We start from the raw sequence: 15,835 nt of genomic DNA on the forward strand, positions 1-15,835 counted from the left end.
GGCACATCAGCAGAACACAGCAGTGCAGTGTCAGAGTAGTCATGATCAAATTCTTGCTTTGATTGTCTAGTGGTCTCAGGTCTGTTCTGATAGGGCAGTGGTCTGTAGGGAAAAACTATGGCAAATATAAAATACAACTAATCATACAATATTTAGTATAGCAAAATAAATAGATTATGTACATCTTAAAGGGAGGAGGAAAAAGTCAGATTAGTGAGCATACATCATGACCTCTGTACACGTGCCATACATTTTTCATTAAACCAAAAAGTATAAGCACTCGAGCTTAAGATACAACCAAGCAGTGAGTGCCATTGCTTACTGTAAAGCAGTTTGATGTTGAGGGAAGAAGGAGGTGGCAACCGGCGAATGTTCAACACACAATTTAATAATAAAATAAAAAAATACAAAACAAAAGTAAATGACAGCAGCTCCTCACAGATGACTGCTTTCATATATAATAAAACATAAAACACAACATACTCCTGGTGGACGGCGACGGCTCCTCCGGATATGGTCAGACGGCAGGAGTCCCCCGTTCTCTGCTCCACCCCATCATGGCGAATGGCTGCAGGCTCCGTCTCACAGCGAATGGCGGCGCCGACTCCGTTCCCTCACAGATGGCAGCAGCTCCTCCAGAACCCAGGTGGCCGGCAGTGAGCTCGTCCATCCCCCCGGCAACTCACTCCAGCGCACCGCCTCGAGCGTCCATGGCGACGGACTCTACTTACCATGCTCGATGGCACCGCGGATTCCCCTCTGCGGCGAAGGCTCTTTGACAGCGCGTTCCTCCGAGGCTGGAACCGGCGAACGTTCAACACACAATTTAATAATAAAATAAACAAATACAAAACGAAAGTAAAAGACAGCAGCCCCTCACGGACAACTGCTGTCACATTTAATAAAACATAAAACGCAACATAAGTCCAGGCCTGTTCCTCTCTCGATCTTCACTGTCTTCGCTCCTCCGTTGGAGATACAAGACCGGTGCGTTGCGCGGGTGTCGCTCATTATCAATCACGCCACCGGCCTCGCGCCGTTCTCTCATTACCCTCTGCCTTGTCCTGCTCGCCACACTTACATATGTGTCCTATCATTTCCAAAGAGGATATGAGTTTATGGAAATGTGCTTCTTTTTTGAGAGGGTTAGATTTCACAAGTTCAATGAAAGTTTAATCAGAATTGGTGTGTGTGCGATAAGAGATCTCTTAGCGCAGAGGCTGAAATCTTCCCAGAATTCGTTATCTTTTTTCTGCAGGATCCTGAGAGCTGTGACATCTTTCTGCAGAAATTATAGATGCTGTATTATATCCCTTATCTAATATGTCTCTGTTGCTGGACAGTGAACTAAAGAGCATAATCTGTGATTCTATTTAAAATGAATAAATGTTACTGCTTATTATTTAGTGAGCAATATAGAGTGGCAACCATTGTCTCCGTTTCAGTGTATTAGTGTGATCTGATTCCATGACATCCCACCACGAGGGGCATGTTACATGTGTGTGTTTTTATTGTCAAAAGTCAGTATGGCTGATGAAGGTGAAAATAAAATCCTGCAAATTTAAAGGCTTAGTCTCTCTTGTATCATTTGAACTCAGTCAGTAACCGGCAAAGTAACACAGTCTGTCTTGTACGTCCAGCAGAAGCTGATCTCCCAGGAGGCTAGGAGATATTGTAGAGACAATACGCTTTGGCATCAGGCCAGCCAGATTGTTAGCCTAGGGCCTTCAATAAAAGGTATGGCACATCACTGTTATGTATTCCAATGTCTCTTGTCTGACATCTTTCAGAGCAAGAGGTTTTGGAGGCGGGGAAAGAGCGCATCCTGCATATCAAATTCATTTCAAACTCACTGATTTCTGCCTATATCAGCAAAACGGTGCTAAAGTCTTGGAGGCGTTCCAACGTGTCAGCTTCTGGAGTAGATGGCCTATGAAAACGGCAAAAAACTGAACTGCTCAATAATGTAATGCATTAATTAGCCTATATGTTTTCTTTGCACTTGCACCCAAGGATTTGGCTGCAACACATTTTGTCAAGCTTCACATATGTTTTAGGATGCAGCATATAAGTTTTGACATTTTTTGTGTCTGAAGTACAAATATTTTTGGGGGCTACTGTATGTGTTACTTTTATCCAAGTGAACAATCATACAGTACCTAATGGAAAACAAATGTATCAAATTATACATCAGAATATTGATGTATTTGGTGAAGTAAAAAAATATGCTTTTTTGCTTTAACTTTAATTAACATATCATTCTGACTAACAACATGCAAAATGACACTTTACTACCTGCAATAATTTATCTGATTGGTTCCAAAGACCACAACTTAAAAACAGTATTGACATTTAATGCATTTCAAAACTGAAATGACTTGATCACCTGTGTTACGACAATAAACCCTCATTTCTAACATTGCTACTAATTACCTTGAAGCAATCGTATCACTTCTCAAAGGCTGCCGACAAACACTTGCCCACATGACATTTCTACATGGCTTGGGGTCAGGATTGCAATGAAACCTGACATTTATCTTATATGATGGTTCAACTGCCTTCTTTACATTAGCTGTCAACATCCTGTTAAGAATCTACACCAGCAAATACAGCAGAAAGACACATCTGTTTAAGGAACGTAATATAATATAATACGTATGAAAGGGGTCTGATAAGTCAATTAAGCTCAAAAGGAATTATTAATAATTTACGGCCGAGCAAATGACGCGTCCAGCGTTCATTTAAACGGGCCGTAACTATCAGTTCTGCAGCGGATATAAATATCCAAACTATAGTGAAAACACTATTAGCAAGGTAACTTAGATCAGCAGTTTAAGACATTAAATTCGTAAGCACAAAACACAAGAACAATTATCTTTCAAATACAAGCAAGACTTTATTGATTATTCTAACACATAAAACTAATATCTAACACATTCATACGAGTTGCAGAAAGAAAGAAAGTGAGGAAAGAATGAGTTTTAAGAATGAGATAATGAAATCCCAAGTATCTACATGCACTTATAAGACATGACCTGAACGAACCATCAATCCTTAATTTAACCCTTCTATCGTTTCTTAGGCGGGTTATTACATTTATATAAATGCACCAGTTCAGTTGAGTCTGGAGGCTACTTGCTTGTATTTGTGTTGCTTTGGGGATTTTGTTTGTCAGCGTAAAAGGGGGTTTCCCGGGTTCGTTGATTGGCTGGCGGTCTCCTCGTGCCTGGATAGATGTCTTGGGTGGCCAATCACGTGGTGTGTTGACGGATGGATGGAAAGTCTTGGAAGTTGGAAGCGGGCTTCGCAGTCGAATCGTTTAAACGAAACTTTGCAGCAAAACTTAACTTAGAACCGAGACCTTCAACGGAAAAGAAAAGAAAACTAAGAAAAATTGAGACGAGTTGTTAGATGGCTTGACTGAAGCTGTTTAACCCATGTTCTTCTGATCTTGATATGGGTTCTTTCGTCCGCTCGTCTACATGGTTACTTGTCTGTCTGGTGTCTTTTCTCTCCTCTGTTAAGAATAAAACTAACAACAGCTCAGCAAACTTTGTTCGGGTCCTAAGGTTTTAAGCTCAAATGTTTGTCCAGCCTCCTGGATGAGTTCTGACCAATTAGGCACTGTCTTTATTTGAGAGGTTGCATTTTCTTCACCTCACGTCGTAAATCATGCGTTATCTGTGATCTCTTTGCTCTCCAGTTCTATCAGAGAGTACAGAGGCCACAGTTTAGACATCATTACTATTATAAGAATACGAAACATTTTACACAGATTTCAATCAAGCCATCTTCTAAATTACGGACATATGATCGTACTGATAGGAAGCACGACACACTTTCATTCAAACATCTAATAGTTATAACCATTACATGACTTATATGTGATCTAAGCATAATAGACACACATAGAGGTTGTAGACACGATATAGAATCATGGGGTTGGATGATGCTTGATTATAAGTTTGTCAAGAATTGTTTTGGGATGATTTTATGTATTTTTATGTAAAGTCTTAGTCTCTGTGGTTTTTGAGAGATCTCAACTCGGAGGTCGTTCAAAGGTCCTTCAAAGGTCCTTCAAGAAGAAGGAGGTCCGTTTTAAATCCTTTGTCTTGGGATAAAACAACCTCGGCCGTTATCTTGTTGGATCTTTAGCAATGCCATCTCTGAACCAATCAGTCTTTCCCAAACTATCTAACTTGACAACGTTCTTTGTTGTTGGGCTCATCTCTTTGAAGCTTGCATGGCCATAAATTCCTTACTGGGGGTGTCACGATAAATACGGATGAACCCAAACGCAAACAGGATTTATAACAAATAGTTTATTTACTAACAAACTGGGAAAACAAAACCCACGAGGGGGCAAAACGTAGACAGAACACAAAGAGACTAAACTAGACAATGACTAAGTCAAGTCAAGTCAAGTCAAGTTCTTTTTATTCAGTCATGATGTTATTACTGACACAATAATGCTCACATCAACAACAACAAAATGATAACATTCAAGACTGAACAGGAGCATGAGGAAGACCTAGTCTTATAATTTCATGCCCCTTTTTTCAATTATCTGAGCTGGCACAAAACAGATGGCTCGCCGTTTTTTTTTTTTTCTTTTTTTTTTTTTTCTTTGTCAAGGTACAATATTTCTTCACATCTAATACTTCTTATGCTTCATTGCCTTCGTATTTTCCAAATATATATTTTTTATACATTTTATTGAACTGAACAATCGTGTAACATGATTTATGGACAATGTCTAAAGAGTTCCATAAATTGATCCCTATTACAAGAAACCCCTTTTGTTTTTGTGAGGTACGTGAATATGGTACACAAAAATTGCCTTTTCTTCTGTTGTTACTGTCTGTGATTAGCATGAATTTTTTATTTATATGTATTGGCACCAAATTATTTTTCACTCTCCACATAATTTGTAATATTTTAAATTTGACCAACTCCTTAAATTTCAAAGTCTGCAGTTTTATAAACAGTTTATTTGTGTGGTCTCGTACACCTTTGTAAGTCACAATTCTTATTGCTTTCTTCTGAAGTAAAAACAACCTTTCTGTATAACTGTTGCATGCATTCCCCCACACTTCGGCACAGTATGTTATATATGGAACAATTAAGGTTAAGTATAGAAGCTGTAATGATGCTTCATCCAATATGTGTCTAACTTTATAAAGAATCCCAATATTTTTACTAACTTTACTTTTGATATGGTCAATATGAGGCTTCCAACTAAGTTTGCTGTCTAGGATAACTCCCAAAAATTTAATTTCTGAAACACATTCAATGTTTACATCCTCAATAACTAATTTTATAACTTCTTTTTTTCCCTACAATAACTAGACAATACTCAGGAACAGGAAACTCACAGGATATCACAAGATCTCAAACTCACAATGATCACAGAGAGGTAAGGATCACAATGAACCGACACAAGACAGCAAACACAAGGAGACTAAATAGGATAACTAATAAAGGGAACAGGTGATGCTAACTAGACAATCATGACAAACGAGGATAACAAGGGGGCGGGGTAAAGTAACGAGACACACAAGCACATGGCCCAAACCAAAGACCATGTGTTGTACACAAACATGGGTCTGCCATGATCCTGTCTCAGAACTAGAGAACTCAAGGACAGAATCATGACAGGGGGGTTTTCGTTGGCTAGCGTGGACTGGCTGGAGCCTGGGGTTTTATGGTTCTGGATTGGTGATTTGAGATCTGGAGTGTTGAGTTCTGTGTGGAATTATGTTTGAACGAATCACCTGGAAGATTCATTTGTGTTTGGTTCGCCCTCAAATCCTACATCTGACACTGCCGAAGATTGATACAGTGTGAAAACTCTAATGTCCAATGATTCTTTTGTTATTTAATTCAACTACTGTTCTTATAAGTCAAAATAATTTGTAGCCATTTGCACCCACAGCAAACATTTGCATTCATTTCATTATGATGCACCACATTAAAGGGATAGTTCACTTTAAAATTAAAATTCTGTCATCATTTACTCACCCTCAAGTTGTTTCAAACCTGTATTAATTTATTTCTTCTGCTGAACACAAAGAAAGATATTTTGAAGAATGTCAGTAACCAAACAGTAGTCTGTACCCATTGACTTCCATAGTGGGAAAAAAATATACTATGGAAGTCAATGGGTACAGACTACTGTTTGGTTACTGACATTCTTCAAAATATCTTTCTTTGTGTTCAGCAGAAGAAATAAATTAATACAGGTTTGAAACAACTTGAGGGTGAGTAAATGATGACAGAATTTTAATTTTAAAGTGAACTATCCCTTTAACAGCAACAGTTCCATGCAGAATCTTGTGTTTTCAGAACTACACAATTCAAAAAAGAGGAGAATGTCAGCTCCAATCTTCCGCTCTTTCTTAGAATGAATCTATCTCATGTGACACTGCCAATGGCTGCTGCGGACTGCAGCATTCAACCCCTCCTCACCCCCCTACCAACCCACCATCCGCCTCAAGCTCTCTCACACTTGCCTGCATCGATTTCTAGCACTAGATTCAGGCTGTGATGCTGGATTTTGTTTTCTGTTCTATTCTTTTCCCAGTGTTGACATGGAGTTGCTATTCTAGGTGCTGCATTTGCCTGTTATGACATTTTAATCTTGTCCCAATGTTGCATGAATTTCCTGCGGAGGCACAAGGGGACTAGCGATGCCTAATAATAGTCCTCTGTATTATCATGCTAATATGAAGGCCCTGAAATATCACAGTAATGGTTTTATTAATCCACAAATATACATAGAAACAATTCTGTCGGTTTCCAGTTTAGCATTTTTGCCTCTGGATAGTAATTAAACACACTTTTAATTTTCTTGTTGCTGTTCTGGATCATCCTGATTTAGAACTCTGAAAAATTTGCATTTTTCTGGATTAAATGCAACAAGTATACAACGTGCTGCAGCATCGGCAGCCATCAGCTACAGCAACAGATTATGTGTTTGCTGGTGATTGACATACAAAGGCCTGCAGCGAAATCCTACATGAGTGAGATCATCAGCTGGAATAATGAGGGAGCAGATCCCCATTCCCGCAGAGCTGACTTAGGATCACTGCTTCTTTAGAGGCAAGAGAGAGCTGATGAATTCAAAACTGAATCATTGTTCAGTTGGCATGTAAAATATCACTAATTCATTCCAGAAACCTTGCTTTTTGGAGCGTGAACTTCTGCTGCCAGTTTTTATCTATAAGACTGTTTGAACACGCTTTTAAAAATGCATTACAAAAATGCCACTCTGCTCCGGGTGTTCCTTGTAAAATTTTAAATCACATGACAGTCTGTGATCACACGCACGCACGCACGCACGCAAGCGCACACGCACACGCACACACGCACGCACGCAAGCGCGCACGCACACGCACACACACGCACACACACACACACACACACACAGGGAAGAGAGAATAGATCACATCTGTAGGGTTAAGAAGTAAACAGCCTATTTTCCCAATAGAAAAATTAATTATTATGCAATGAGTATTAATTATTATGCAAATATTATGCAGATATAAATGACACCTAATATTTAAAAATGTATAGTTCAACTAAAAATTTACGGGTACAACGGGGCTGAAGGCTCCATGGGGTAAAAGGCTCCTTTAGTTTTATTTTCCTCTAAACCACTAGATGGCACAAAAACGTGCTGCAGCACTTGTCCAAAACAACCGCTTTTCAAGATGCACATGAAAATTTGTCTGATCCTTGACACGATCGCAGGCAGCAACTCAAATTTGATACTGTGCTAATTTGATCTAATATTTAATGTTCCCTTTCGAGGGAACTTGCGCTGCATCGAGAATCAACACATTGGGGAACGCCTTCAGCGTGACGCGTCTGAAGCCTGTATGGAACTACTCCAATCTCGATTGGTTTTGCGTCATTACGTCACTCGTGACGTCGCATGTGACGGTGATGCAGAAGCAATAAAGGGACAGCGGATCACAACGGCGTCAGCTTTCTGGTCTTCAGCAAGCGTTCTGTATGACTGTCTTATTTGGTGTTGTCTGTCAATCACTCATATATATATATATATCTCAGGCGGGAATCTTCTCAGGCGTCCCATTTTGCGCATGCGTCGCGAGTGAGCGCTGTGTTTGTGTTTGAAGCTCCGTCGACTTGATTCATAAATCGTTGATTTTGTTCTTTACACTCATTTAGAAACTAGCATTTTCTATTTTTCCAGCGTGTGAACATATCTCCGATACTACTCTCTATAAAAAACAATCGGATTGCTTTGATATCGCTAGTTATATCCAACTTTCCGAACTTCCGTTATTATCTCTAACGATAGCCCGCTAGCATTGCACGCGTGGCCTCGCCTATCGACCGTCTTATTTACACTCGAATCACTGAAATCGCTCTGTTTGTGTTGGAGTTTGTGTTTGTGCTTGTGCTTCGAATCGCTTGTTTGTGTTTGAAGTTTGTGTTTCGAATCGCTTGTTTGTGTTTGAAGTTTGTGTCTGTGTCTCGAACCGCTTTGGTTGTGTTTGGAGTTTGTGTTTCGAATCGCTTGTTTGTGTTGTGCTTCGAATCGCTTAACTGTTAGTTTGTGCTGTATTTCGAATCGCTTGTTGTGTTGTGTTTCGAATCGCTTAACTGTTAGTTTGTGTTTCGAATCGCTTGTTGTGTTTGAAGTTTGTGTCTGTGTCCCGAACCGCTTTGGTTGTGTTTGGAGTTTGTGTTTCGAATCACTTGTTTGTGTTTGTGCTTCGAATCGCTTAACTGTTAGTTTGTGCTGTGTTTCGAATCGCTTGTTGTGTTGTGTTTCTCTACTTTTCCAGCGTGTGAACATATCTCCGATACTACTCTCTATAAAAAACAATCGGATTGCTTTGATATCGCTGGTTATATCCAACTTTCCGAACTTCCGTTACTATCTCTAACGTTAACTTAGCCCGCTAGCATTTGCACGCGTGGTCTCGCCTATCGACCGTCTTATTTACACTCGAATCACTGGAAGGATACGGGTTCTATCCATGATCTCAGTCCTAAATTAGTAGTGATATTGGTAGCATCACTGCTAATTTATTGTTCATCTGTCATAATGGCGAATACATCGGATGTGTGTCTACCTCTGAGTGCAGGTGAGGACACGTTTGAGCTGCATTCGGTGCGGTTGGAGCTGGAGTCCGTGGAGAAGCAGATCCGTGATCTGCTGGGGAGGCAGGCCGAGCTGCGAGACCGACGATCAGCGCTTGAAGCATCACGCGCCGATGCTCACAAGTCAGTGGTTAGTAACTTTTCGACTCCGTCCTCCTCTACTCCGTGTATTTCTCTGCACAGGACCCGAGCACCCCTGGTTTCGTTTACCCCGACACCGACACAGCACCATGGACCCTGGATGATGCCACAGTGGAAGACACGAGCCAGGACCAGAGCAAGGACCTCTCCGCCCCTCCCGGTCTTCGAGATCTCCACCCGGAACCGCTTCTCCCCTCTTCGCGAGACGGAACGCGGCGACGCTGTGATCATCGGCAGTTCCATGGTCCGGCATGTCCGCGCTACCTCAGGTAAAGGTATGGTGCGCACTCACTGCTTTCCTGGTGCTCGTGTTCTCGATGTCGCTGCGCAGGTCCCCGAGATCCTGAACGGTGACGAGCGCGTCGGAGCTGTCGTGCTGCACGCGGGGGTGAACGACATCAGGCTGCGGCAGACGGAGGTTCTGAAGAGGGACTACAGGAGCCTGATCGAGACGGTACGCAGAACATCGCCTGAAGCAAAGATCGTTGTGTCTGGACCGCTTCCCACGTACCGACAAGGACAAGAAAGGTTCAGTAGATTGTTTGCACTAAATGAATGGTTGATGTCATGGTGTAATGAACAGAGACTGCTCTTTGTAAATAATTGGAATCTGTTTTGGGAGCGACCTAGGCTCTACCGTGCTGATGGCCTGCACCCCAGCAGAATCGGAGCGGCTGTTCTGTCGGACAACATCTCAAAGACGTTACACACCATATGACTAGTAAGTCAAAGTCCTAATAACATTCTTTGCTGTCCCAAATTAATTGATATAAGTACCAGTGTAGAACACTATATAGAAACTGTGTCTATTCCTCGTTTAGTGAGGCCAAACAATAAATCTACTGCAGGATCTAAGAAAAATCTAATTGTGATTAAACCAGAAAATCTCAATATTAGTGAACAAAAACAATTTCTAAAGCTAGGTCTTCTAAACATTAGATCGCTTACACCTAAGGCGGTTATTGTAAATGAAATGGTCACTGATAATAGCTTCGATGTACTCTGCCTTACTGAAACCTGGCTTAAACCAAATGATTATTTCGGTCTTAATGAGTCCACTCCGCCAGGATACGGTTATAAGCATGAGCCCCGTCTGATTGGTCGTGGCGGCGGTGTTGCAACAATCTATAGAGATATTCTTAATGTTACTCAGAAAACAGGCCACAGGTTTAATTCGTTTGAAGTACTTGTGCTAAATGTTACGCTCCCAGATGTAAGAAAGAAATCCCTATTATCTCTAGCCTTGGCTACTGTATATAGACCGCCAGGGCCTTACGCTGATTTCCTAAAAGAGTTTGCAGATTTTCTCTCAGATCTATTAGTCAATGTCGATAAGGCAATAATTGTTGGAGATTTCAACATACACGTTGATAACACAAATGATGCGTTAGGGGCTGCGTTCACAGATTTATTAAACTCCTTTGGGGTCAAGCAAAACGTTAGTGGTCCCACTCATCGTCTTAATCATACTCTAGATTTAATTATATCATATGGAACCGATCCAACCGATATAGATATTATACCGCAAAGTGATGATGTCACTGATCATTACATGGTAACTTGCATACTACGTACGGCTGAAATGTGCCATGTTGCGCCGCGTTATCGAACAGGCAGAACAATCCTTCCAACTACTATAGATAGATTCTTGAATAGCTTACCTGATCTATCTCCGCTCCTCAGTGAACCCAAACAAACAGAGGAACTAGAGGAAATGACTAGCAGTATGAGCACCATTTTCTCTAGTACATTAGAAACTGTTGCACCAATTAGATTAAAAAAGGTTAGAGAGAAAACTAAAGCACCATGGTACAACAGTGCTACGCATGTTATCAAGAGAGAAACTCGTAACTTAGAGCGCAAATGGAAACAAACTAATCTAGAGGTCTTTAGAATCGCGTGGAAAGACAGTATGTCACGTTATAAAAAGGCTCTAAAAGCAGCCAGGGCTGAGCATCTCCGCAAACTAATAGAAAATAACCAAAACAATCCAAGGTTTTTATTTAACACTGTGGCTAGATTAACAAATAAACAGACATCACCTGAACAAAATATTCCGTTACATCTTAATAGTAATGATTTCATGAATTTCTTCACTGAGAAAATAGAAAGCATCAGAAACACAATTGTAAATGTACAATCTTTGACAGCGTCTTGTGATTCAGCCTCAATTATCGCCCCTCAAGAACAACTACAGTGCTTTACAACTATAGGACAGGAAGAGCTAAATAAACTTATTACTGCATCTAAACCAACAACATGTTTATTAGATCCAATACCCAGTAAACTACTGAAAGAAGTGTTACCTGTAGTGGAAGAGCCTCTTCTCAATATTATTAACTCGTCTCTATCTTTAGGACATGTTCCAAAAACGTTCAAGCTGGCAGTTATAAAACCTCTTATTAAGAAACCACAATTAGATCCAAATAACCTAGCAAACTACAGACCCATCTCAAATCTTCCATTTATGTCTAAAATACTAGAAAAAGTTGTGTCCGCTCAACTGTGCTCTTTCTTGCAAGAAAACGATATCTATGAAAAATTTCAGTCAGGATTCAGGCCACATCATAGCACAGAAACTGCGCTGGTTAAAATTACAAATGATTTACTTTTAGCTTCTGACCAAGGCTGTATCTCAGTACTAGTTTTACTCGATCTTAATGCTGCGTTTGACACTATAGATCATAAAATACTCTTAGATCGACTTCAAAATTACACTGGTGTTCAGGGACAGGCATTAAGCTGGTTTAGATCGTACCTATCAGACCGTTACCATTTTGTCCATTTAAATGGGGAAAAATCAAAGATAACGTCAGTAAATTATGGAGTGCCGCAAGGATCTGTGTTAGGCCCTCTGCTATTCTCAATTTATATGCTGCCACTTGGTAATATTATAAGAAAACATGGAATAAGTTTCCACTGTTATGCTGATGACACTCAATTATATATTTCATCACGACCAGATGATAACACTAAATTATCTGAAATGACAGAGTGTGTTAAAGATATAAAATATTGGATGACGTGTAATTTTCTTCTATTAAATTCAGATAAAACGGAGGTATTACTGATTGGTCCAAAAAACTGCCCACAAAACCTCTTACAATACAACCTTAATCTAGATGGACGTCCTGTTACTTTATCCTCTACAGTAAAAGATCTGAGTGTTATACTAGACCGCAACTTGTCTTTTGAAAATCATATTTCAAATGTCACAAGAACAGCCTTTTTCCACCTTAGAAACATTGCTAAGCTACGTAATATGCTATCAGTTTCTGATGCAGAAAAGTTAGTTCATGCATTCATGACCTCGAGACTAGATTACTGTAATGCTTTATTAGCTGGTTGTCCTGCATCCTCCGTAAACAAGCTACAGTTAGTCCAAAATGCAGCCGCTAGAGTTCTTACTAGGTCAAGAAAATATGATCATATAACACCAATTTTATCATCTCTACACTGGTTACCTATTAAGTTCCGTATCAACTACAAAGTATTGTTACTGACCTATAAAGCCCTAAATGGTTTAGCTCCTGAATATTTAAGAGATCTTCTATCGCCATATAATACATCGCGCTCTTTAAGATCGCTAAATTCGAGGCTTCTGGTCGTACCTAGGATATCTAAGTCTACTAAAGGAGGGAGGGCGTTTTCACATCTAGCTCCTAAACTCTGGAATAGCCTTCCTGATATTGTCCGAGGTTCAGACTCGCTCTCCCAGTTTAAAACTAGATTAAAGACGCATCTCTTTAGCCAAGCATTCACATGATGCATCTCATACCTTTTATACTACAGTTAAATCAGATCAAATTCATTCATATTATGAACAGCAGCTACGCTAATTATTTCCCATCTGCCTTTTTTGTTGTTATCTCGGGACGCCTGTCCCGAGATAACTCAAATAGAGTTCATCAGCTCCAGTTATGTATCCAGCCTCTCATGGAGACTTCAGATGCCCCAACGCCTGTGATGAGACGACTCGACGCCTGTGAAGAGACGACCCAACGCCGGCAATATGTTATGCCCTAAATTTTATGATTAACTAACTGTATTTTGTGTGTATATTTTTGAAATGCATTTTCTGTAAAGCTGCTTTGAAACAATATGTATTGTGAAAAGCGCTATACAAATAAACTTGAATTGAATTGAATTGAATTGAATATAAAGAAAATGGTGAATAAAGAGAAGCAATTCAGGCAGTGTGCGTCCCCTTGCCCACGCTATTTGAGCGAGGGTGACACACATTCGCTCTGTGTTGTTTGTCTGGGAGTGGAGCATGCACGGGCAGCGTTCGAGGGCGCTGTCTGTGCAAACTGTGATCTGTTGCCCCTAAGAACTGTTCGATGAATCAGGCCAGGCATGTGCTCCCTGTGGGTCAGGTCCCGCGTCTGTCTAGGCAGCACGGCGCCTGCACACATGGGGATCGCAAATGGAGCTGGCAGATGATGTTGAGACTGCTTCGGCCCTTTCTCAGCATTCATCCGCCCGTGACGAGGACCCGATGCTCGAATTATCTGGCTCCGAGGAGTTGGATAGTTTGAGCATCGAGACAGGATTCGCCACCCCATTCTCCTGCCTTCGAGAAGCTGCTGGAGGTTTTGACCAGGGCAGAGGCCAAATTAAACATTGATTGGCCAGCAGAGAAGCAGGAAGCAACGAGAAAGAGCAAGTTAGATGAACGCTTCCTGGTAGCCTTCGCGCCGGCAGGCCTTCACAGCTTTCGCGTCGGAGCCTCCCATTTTTTTTCTGATCTCACACAGAGGTGTCGAGATCGTGGAATACGCCCTTCTCGTCCCGTCTGTCTAGGCCAAATATATTTATATTTATTTATCCACCGTGGGCTCGAAAGAGAAGGGCTATGGGACGATGCCACCGGTCGAAGAGACATTAGTGTCATATCTCTTGCCCGACGCTGCATCGTCCCTGAGAGCTCCGGCCCTCCCTTCCAAGCCCTGCCGTACTACATCAGGCTTGGTGGGGAAAGCATATATGGTGGCAGGTCGGGCATGCCTGCATACTATGGGGATTTTGCAGGCATACCAGGCCAACCTCCACAAAGAGGTGGACGACAGCGGGGATATCGGCCTCGACGATATAAAAGAACTGCATCGAGCGGCTATCTTGTCTCTCCGTGCTACCAAGGAGACGGCCCGTGCCATCGGCCACTCCATGTCAGCAGTGGTAGCAACGGAGAGACATTTGTGGCTGAACCTCTCAGGTATTGGGGAGAAGGACAGGGCCTTCCTCCTTGATGCCCCGCTTTTGCCTTCTGGTCTCTTCGGCGACGCAGTCAATACTGTCGTCAAAAGGTTTCAGGAGGTGAAGCGACAGTCAGCCACATTTAAACAACTCATCCTCCGCCGTCGTTCCAGATATCGTGGGTCTGCTGCCAGGGGGCAGTCCCATGAGGCAGCCGCCCGCTCCTCGCACCTGCAGCAGCAGAAGGAGAGTATTGCCTCTCGTGCAGAAATATGTAACCCTGAAGGTAGCCTTCCTGCTAGCTATCAAGTCCCTAAAAAGAGTTGGGGACCTGCAGGCGCTATCTGTTGCTCCCTCTTGCCTCGTGTTCGCTCCTGGCAGAGTGAGAGCCTTTCTCCACCCTAGACCCGGCTATGTGCTTAAGGTGCCTGCAAATGTGTTGTGGTCTGTAAACTTGCAAGCATTCCATCCTCCACCGCATGTGTCGGCTGATCAAGCTAAGCTAAATAGATTATGCGCGGTCTGAGCTCTGGAGGCCTATGTACACAGGTCCTCGGGCTGGAGGAAGTCGGACCAGCCCTCGGCACACTTCCTGCGCTCCTGAGAACGACTTGCTGTTGTGATCCGGCGTCCCTTTATAGATTCCGCATCACCGTCACATGCGACGTCACGAGTGACGTAATGACGAAACACCAATCGAGATTGGAGTAGTTCCATACAGGTTTCCGACGTGTCACGCTGAATGCGTTCCCCAATGTGTCGATTCTCGACGCAGCGTCTCGTTCCCTTCTCAGGGAACGAGGGTTACAGTCATAACCCAAGACGTTTTCTAAAATATTGTAGATTTAAGTAGCAAATGAGAATCGCTACAATTATTTAATATATTTTTAGAAAAATGTCTTCTTAATGATGTTCAGTTTTGTTCAAGGTAATGAAACCATCATATTTTAAAATATTAAATTAATCATATCATATAATAAAATATGTTTTAATATTACCACTGTAAATCTATATAAAATGATTATGGGATCTCATTCAATGCTATCAGAATCTTTACTTTTTTTAATAATTTTGTTTATAATAATTTATAAAATATATTTTTATATTGAAATAATTTTAATGACAGTATATTTATTGAACAAAAATTATTTATTTTATTTATTAAAATAATGAGAAAATATTGCAAACTTTGCTAAAGTGATTATTTTGAACAAGTATTAACTTAAACTTTATTTTATTTTAACATTTTATTTTAGCTAAAGTATTTGAATCAATACTTTGCCTTTTGCCCCGTGTGTGGGGTAAAAAGTCCACATTGCCACATTATATATTTATGATTTTTAAACAAAATAAACCACTTTTA

The 15,835-nt window shown here is 41.2% G+C and overlaps 1 protein-coding gene across 2 annotated transcripts; it reads left to right on the forward strand.

Annotated features, from left to right (window-relative positions):
- Positions 1-8,860: 8,860 nt before the first annotated feature.
- Positions 8,861-13,402, forward strand: LOC307003037 (uncharacterized protein). Of its 2 annotated transcripts, none has more exons than XM_079621102.1 (2): positions 8,861-9,997; positions 13,207-13,402. In XM_079621102.1, exon 1 carries the CDS (start codon positions 9,080-9,082, stop codon positions 9,992-9,994), a length of 915 nt encoding a protein of 304 aa, XP_079477228.1. In that variant the 5' UTR covers positions 8,861-9,079; the 3' UTR covers positions 9,995-9,997; positions 13,207-13,402. The 2 variants fall into 2 exon arrangements, with proteins under 2 accessions (XP_079477228.1, XP_079477229.1); XM_079621103.1 differs by having other exon boundaries at positions 8,861-9,804; positions 13,179-13,402.
- The last annotated feature ends 2,433 nt before the right edge of the window (positions 13,403-15,835 follow it).

The sequence above is a fragment of the Phoxinus phoxinus genome (assembly GCF_949152265.1).
Source record: "Phoxinus phoxinus genome assembly, chromosome: 1".
NCBI classification, from domain to species: Eukaryota; Metazoa; Chordata; class Actinopteri; order Cypriniformes; family Leuciscidae; genus Phoxinus; species Phoxinus phoxinus.

Bases quoted from the DNA above. Each gene is read 5' to 3' on its own strand.
- LOC307003037 (XM_079621102.1), top strand. From the start codon at position 9,080: ATGGCGAATACATCGGATGTGTGTCTACCTCTGAGTGCAGGTGAGGAC.